Consider the following 7,280-nt stretch of genomic DNA (forward strand, 5'->3'; position numbering starts at 1 on the left):
ATGCAAGTTGGAAATAATTCTCAGGATTATTCTGATTCCAAATAAAATATATTTAAAGGAGCATGGGGCATTTATAATTCAATTATTTTTTATTTCTCTATGCTGAAACAACTAGTCTTTAATTATGAAGATGTCTTAATAATCTCATGGAGGGCACTAGGCAAGGGGATCATAAATTATTCTAAATCTAATCTTTATAGGCAAACATATTGGAAAATTTAGGTTTTGTTTTTAAATTATTAAGCAAAGACGAGTTTTAGATAATTAAGATAAAGTTATAATATGTATTTTAAGAAATTATGCAAAAGAGTAATTGACAGCCTAGGTTGCAACTATAGACCTGGAAAATATATATTCAACAGTATCTCCTTTAAACAGTAGGAACTGTTTAAATTGTTATTATTCCTGCAATAGTAGTAAAGTTTTATTTACATTGTGATCATGATAAGTTAGGTCATGAATGAGCTTCTTTACTACCGTGTGAAAGATTATTAAGACTATCCCAAAACTCAAGGGATTCTTGAGACTGGTAAAATTATTTGGACATTCTCATAAGCTCCTTCTGACTCTTCAGATATATTATCATGGTCTCTTCAAAATTTTTCATTCAGCAAATATGCATTATATCTGGTATCTCAGAATCCTTTACATTAAAAGTGTTATAGTTTGTAATTCTGATTCCCCCAATTTCCCTTCTTCAGGATTGTTTCAGAGCAAGTCTGCAGCCTGGATCCATGGATAAGGTCAATTCATCGGTGGTGTCTGAGTTTGTGTTACTGGGACTCTCTAGTTCTCAGGAGATCCAGATTTTCTTTTTTGTTTTCTTCTCTGTGTTATATGTGGTCATTGTGCTGGGAAACCTTCTCCTTATCCTCACAGTGACTTCTGACAACAGCCTGCACTCTCCCATGTACTTTCTCTTGGGAAACCTTTCCTTTGTGGACATCTGTCAGGCTTCCTTTGCTACTCCTAAGATGATTGCTGATTTTCTGAGTGAACACAAGACCATCTCCTTCCGTGGCTGCATAGCTCAGATTTTCTTCATTCACCTTTTCACTGGAGGGGAGATGACGCTACTTGTCTCCATGGCCTACGACAGATACGTAGCCATATGCAAACCCCTGCACTATGTCGTCACCATGAGCCAAAGGACGTGCACTGCTCTGGTGATGATCTCCTGGGCTGTGGGCTTGGTGCACACACTAAGCCAGTTGTCATTTACTGTGAATCTGCCTTTTTGTGGGCCCAATGTAGTAGACAGCTTTTTTTGTGACCTCCCTCGAGTGACCAAACTTGCCTGCCTGGACTCTTACGTCATTGAAATCCTAATTGTAGTCAATAGTGGAATCCTTTCCTTAAGCACTTTCTCACTCTTGGTCAGCTCTTACATCATTATTCTCATCACTGTCTGGTTTAAGTCTGCTGCCGCAATGGCCAAAGCATTTTCTACTCTGGCTGCCCATATTACTGTAGTAATATTATTCTTTGGACCTTGCATATTCATCTATGTGTGGCCCTTTACCATCTACCCTGTGGATAAAGTTCTTGCCATATTTTATACCATTTTCACTCCCATTCTAAACCCTATTATTTATACATTAAGGAACAAAGATATGAAGACTGCCTTGAGGAAAATTATGACCCATTATTTGAGGCCCAAGAAAATTTCTGAAATGCCAGTAATAGTGAGGAATTCCCTTTATTAAGACCAAATTCATTCAAATTCCACAAATCAATAGTCTGTTTATAAATATTTTCAACATGTTTGCATGCTTTATCTTAACTGTGGTGAAAATAATGAAGAAGATGATTTAGAGATATTTAGTGGATATTAAGTTTTTTCCCTGATATCATCTTAGCAAAAGTTACATATCCAAGAATATGAAAAAAAAATCATGACTACTGGTTCTGGAGACAAGTTATGGGATGGTTGTATATAGATAGCACAGATGCTTTAGTTATAGGTAAATATAAATAGGATGGGAAAAAAGAATGAGTAGCTGATTCTTTGGTGGGGATAACTTTAGACATTTTTAAAAATCTTATGAGTTTCCTAGTTTACATGCCTAACGTGGTGGCTCAGAGGTTAAAGCGTCTGCCTCCAATGCGGGAGACCCGGGTTCGATCCCTGGGTTGGGAAGATCCCCTGGAGAAGGAAATGGTAACCCACTCCAGTATTCTTGCCTGGAGAATCCCATGGACGGAGAAGCCTGGTAGGCTACAGTCCACGGGGTCGCAGAGAGTCGGACACGACTGAGCGACGGAACGGAACGGAACGGAAGAATCAATATAGGCAAATAGTGTTCAAGATTCTGAAACTGAATTTTCCCATCCAGAGGACAGCAGCTTCACTGATTTAAGATAAGTGCATAAAATTAAGTGAAAATTCTTCAGTTATGAGATTTCTCCTCCAATATCAATTATGCCTATCCCATATTATTCTCCAATAATTAACAGTGCTTTAAAGTATGGAACTAAGTATAATTGGAAGTTTACTTTTCAAATATTTAGTGGGCTTTCTCTGACAAGTTAAGGAAATGCCAGTTTCCTCTGAAATTACTAGTTGTAGAAGACAGGAGAATCTTTAAAGCTGACTAATTCAACATTGACTTTTCAGTCTGTTCTATAAGGAGCTGTGCAGCACTCTTTGTATGTGGGCCAAATACAAAGTCCTTTGTTATAATGATCAATGTTAAACATACATCCTGGTTAGCAATCAGGACCCCACAAATGGATCTCTACCCTGGACTCTGGGGACAGTTAGGAAAATTATTACTGTTGATTAGACTTTCTAATTTTACTTTCCCAAATCTCTCAATTCACACAAGGCAAATAGATCATGGAAATATTAGTCTCTCTTTTATGCTAAGAATGAAAACTCTAATTTTGCACTTTATTGTTTGCCTTTTTTATTTATTGTTGCACTTTATTGTTCAGTTATACATTGTAATGTGAAGGCATTGGTTTTTAGTTTGGGTAAACTGATTTGGTAGGTAATTTTTGACATTGAAATCTATATGCCATATATAACATTGAATTAATCTTAATTTTGTATCTTAATGAACTTCTTGAAATAAAATGCTAAATATTAAGAAATGGAGTCTGAATTCCCAGAGTTAATTTCACAGAAGAAGAAATGTTTGTGTCAGAGGACTCCAAATTTTGAATTTTTCCACATGGCCTCACTTACATTGTATGTAAATGAACAAAGTATCTTTACAAGGTCTTGCTCAAGGAAATATGAAGTGCTATCTATATCTCAACTAAGTTTTTTAAAGAATGTCTGGAAAGCCAGCAATTTTTCTTGTAGTAGAGAAAAACACATTTTGTTCTTAATTCTTTATGTAATCTCTTTACGAGCTGCATATTCCAGGTCCTACCTTTAAATGTTGATGAAGTTGACAATTTTCTTAGCAGTAGATACAATTTCAGATAAGTTAGAAGAATTTCCAGCCAATGTGTGCCAAGAAAAAGAGCAATGGTAACAATTATGTCTGGTGATTACTTTCATCAGAAAAGGTAATAAGAAAGGTTAGAAGGAAATTACAAGTATTCCTTTAATAAAAAGTATATTTTTTCTTTCTGAAGGAGGGCATGGCAACCCACTCCAATATTCTTGCCTGGAGAATCCCATGGACAGAGGAGCTTGGTGAGTACAGGTCATAGGGTTGCAAAGAGTTGGACACTACTGGAACGACTTAGCACACACATATTTTCTCCTTAGCTCATTTCCTTTTTTGAAAAAAATATGTGTATTTTTGATGTGAACCATTTTTAAAGTTTTTAAAAATGTCGGGAAGTCCCTCCTTTGTCTATTTCTTGACAAAGAAGATATATGAGTTAACAGTTTAGCAGGAGAAAATCAAACAAAATTTAGTAACATACATACATGTGAGAGACCTGGAAAACTGGGTAACTCGCCAAAATGGCTAAAACCTTCACCTAAATACTGCCTGCAGCTAAAGAGAAAAGAGGATGTTGGGGATAGAGGTATGGTGAGAGGAAGGCAATTTACATGGAAATACAAAAGCAAATGTTTGGTAAAGGAATATTTGCTGAGCTGTGCAGAGACAATGGGACACTGAGAAGAATCTTAACAAAGAGACTTTGCTGTGTTCCTCCCGGCTCTACACCTGGTTCATATTATAGCTATCAAGGTGAGAGTGTGTTGCGATAAGTCACTTCGGTCGTGTCTGACTTTGCAACCCTATGGGCTCTAGCCCACCAGGCTCCTCTGTCCACGAGATTTTCCAGGCAAGAATACTGGAGTGGGTTGCTGTGCCCTTCTCCAGGGGATCTTCCCAACCCAGGAATGGAACCCAACCCAACAATGGAAACTTGTCTTATTTACCACCAGCTGGGAAGCCCATCAAGCTCCCTTCCTAAAACAGATCCTGTCTACATTCTTGAGGCAGTTAAAGGGAATATCAAAGTTTCTTCCTGAGTCTTTGCATCTTACTTGTCTTCATCTCAAAATAATTCTCATGCCAAAGAAATATTTTGGGGTAGCAAATTGTGCTTCCCTACAGCTATTTTAACGATAATCTTTTTTTCTTTTCCTGCAAGCGAAAGAAACTGATTCTGACCATTCAAAGCGCAAAGTTACTATTATAAGAAGTTGGTATAAAGAAACAAACGCTGCCTTCTGTATCCGCTCTGAAAGGACCAAACCTTCACCACCGCAGTCACCTGCTGCCAGTGCGCCTGAGAGGCTCGGAATGGAGAAGCACTGGCAGCACGCGGCGCTGTGGATGCCTACCTCTAGACGGCCAAGATGCCCTTTGAAGGACAGTTTTCAATGACCTCAGCTTCTTGTATTTTTCCACACATAGAAAAGCACTAAAAGCATTAATTTGATATGTCTGTTCCTTTGTAATTAGCAGTAACCTGCTATTTTGTTTGACTACGTGTTCTTCTCAGCAAAAGAAATTTGTACTCTGGCTCCTCCCTCACTTCTTCAGACAATTCCTCAGAGCTCTTTGAGACACTGTCTCCTGGGCTGTTCTCCATGCTTTTCTGGTGGCTCCGATGGTAAAGAATCCACCTGCAATGCCGGAGCTTGTGGTTCGATTCCTGGGTTGGTGAGATTCCCTGGAGGAGCACATAGCAACCCACTCCAGTATTCTTCCCTGGAAAATCCCCATGGACAGAGGTGCCTGGTGGGCTACAGTCCATGGAGTTGCAAAGAGTTGGACATGACTGAGCAACTAAGCAAAGCACTCCTGGGCTATAGTCTTCAGTAAGGTCCCTGAATAAAATTTAACTCACAACTTTCATGTTGTGCATTTTAATATTAGTCAATGTGTGTCCATATATGGTGTGTCCATATGTTTGGTTTGTAGAAATGTGTGCATGATAATTTTGCCAATCTTATATTTCCCTTGTCAGGTTCTTAATCTTACACATATTCATCTATAAAAATAGTGTAATAATTTAATCATTGAATGTATTCCACCACACTAAAATATTATATTTCTTTACTCTCAAATTTATGGATACTTAGGTTGTTTCCAGTATCGATCTCTTTCAATCAGTGCTGCAGTACATGCCATTGTTCTTGTGTCCTTAGGTATGTGCACATTTTACTCGCGTTTGAGTACACACACACACTTAGCATATACACAGGCAAAGTGATAGGAGAAATCTATTTCAATCTCGTTCTTTAAAGATGACCATTTAAAACCTACATCTACATCACAACCTTTGGAAATCTAGACAATGTATTATATAAAATATAGTTGAAAAGACATGTCCACTAAAAAATATAGTCACAAACTCAAAGTAGAGAATTATTTTATTGGGTGGGAATGTTTAGGACTCCAAGCCTGGGAGACAGCATCTCAGTAGCTCTGAGATAACTTCTCCAAAGAGACAGGAGAAGGAATCAGGCTACATACAAGTTTGCGGCAAAGTGGGTAAGCAGTCTGAACATCAAAGACTATTGTTAAGTAGTAAGGAAAACCAGATATCATGGGAAGATGCAAGGCTCAGGCTCACTGAATTCATTGCTTTCATATGCATCTCAGCTATCTAGGGCCAAATTCTGTTTCTAGGTTGTTTACATCCTTAATTCCTTGTTCACCATATGGAGTGGCAGGTGTGGCAAATGGCTATTTCTGGCATCCCCCCAGCTCTTCAGCAATTGCCATGCGGGGTAGGATGGTGGCATCTGCTGGATCACAGGCATTCTGCTCTGCTTTGGGGGCCCTCATCCAAATTTGGAGCCCAGAAATCACTGATGACTCAACATTTCTTATTTATTGATATGACAGGAGATATTTTCATTTCACAGACAGTTGAAATATTTTGGGGGAGAAATAGGTTTTTCATGTAGAAGATATGAGGGTGCCTTAAAATATTTGAAGAGACATTATGTTTAAGTGGGAGTAGGTTTTCTTTATTAAACTACAGATGGTAGAACCAGTTAAGCACTCTAACAATAGACTAAGTGTCCTGTGAAATAGTGGGCTCCTTCAATGCAAAGAAATAGAGGAAAACAACAGAATAGGAAAAACAAGAGACCTCTTCAAGAAAATTAGAGATTCCAAGGGAACATTTCATGCAAAGATGGGCTCGATAAAGGACAGAAATGGTATGGACCTAACAGAAGCAGAAGATATTAAGAAGAGGTGGCAGGAATACACAGAAGAACTGTACAAAAAAGATCTTCACGACCAAGATAGTCACGATAATGTGATCACTGACCTAGAGCCAGACATCTTGGAATGTGAAGTCAAGTGGGCCTTAGAAAGCATCACTACGAACAAAGCTAGTGGTGGTGATGGAATTCCAGTTGAGCTATTTCAAGTCTTGAAAGATGATGCTGTGAAAGTGCTGCACTCAATATGCCAGCAGATTTGGAAAACTCAGCAGTGGCCACAGGACTGGAAGAGGTCAGTCTTCATTCCAATCCCAAAGAAAGGCAATGCCAAAGAATGCTCAAACTACCGCACAATTGCACTCATCTCACACGCTAGTAAAGTCATGCTCAAAATTCTCCAAGCCAGGCTTCAGCAGTATGTAAACCGTGAACTCCCAGATGTTCAAGCAGGTTTTAGAAAAGGCAGAGGCACCAGAGATCAAATTGCCAACATCCGCTGGATCATGGAGAAAGCAAGAGAGTTTCAGAAAAACATCTATTTCTGCTTCATTGACTATGCCAAAGCCTTTGACTGTGTGGATCACAATAAACTGTGGAACATTCTGAAAGAGATGGGAATCCCAGACCACCTGACCTGCCTCTTGAGAAACCTGTATGCAGGTCAGGAAGCAACAGTTAG

General features: G+C 38.7%; 1 protein-coding gene across 1 annotated transcript; it reads left to right on the forward strand.

Moving 5' to 3' along the window:
* The first annotated feature begins 734 nt into the window (after positions 1–734).
* LOC148776550 (olfactory receptor 4K5-like) lies at positions 735–1,706 on the forward strand. Its single transcript, XM_088839845.1, has one exon. It carries the CDS (start codon positions 735–737, stop codon positions 1,704–1,706), a length of 972 nt encoding a protein of 323 aa, XP_088695971.1.
* Positions 1,707–7,280: the final 5,574 nt, after the last annotated feature.

The sequence above is a fragment of the Moschus berezovskii genome, chromosome 9, assembly GCF_049115385.1.
Source record: "Moschus berezovskii isolate FMDL1 chromosome 9, NW_MosBer_1.0, whole genome shotgun sequence".
Classification (NCBI taxonomy): Eukaryota; Metazoa; Chordata; class Mammalia; order Artiodactyla; family Moschidae; genus Moschus; species Moschus berezovskii.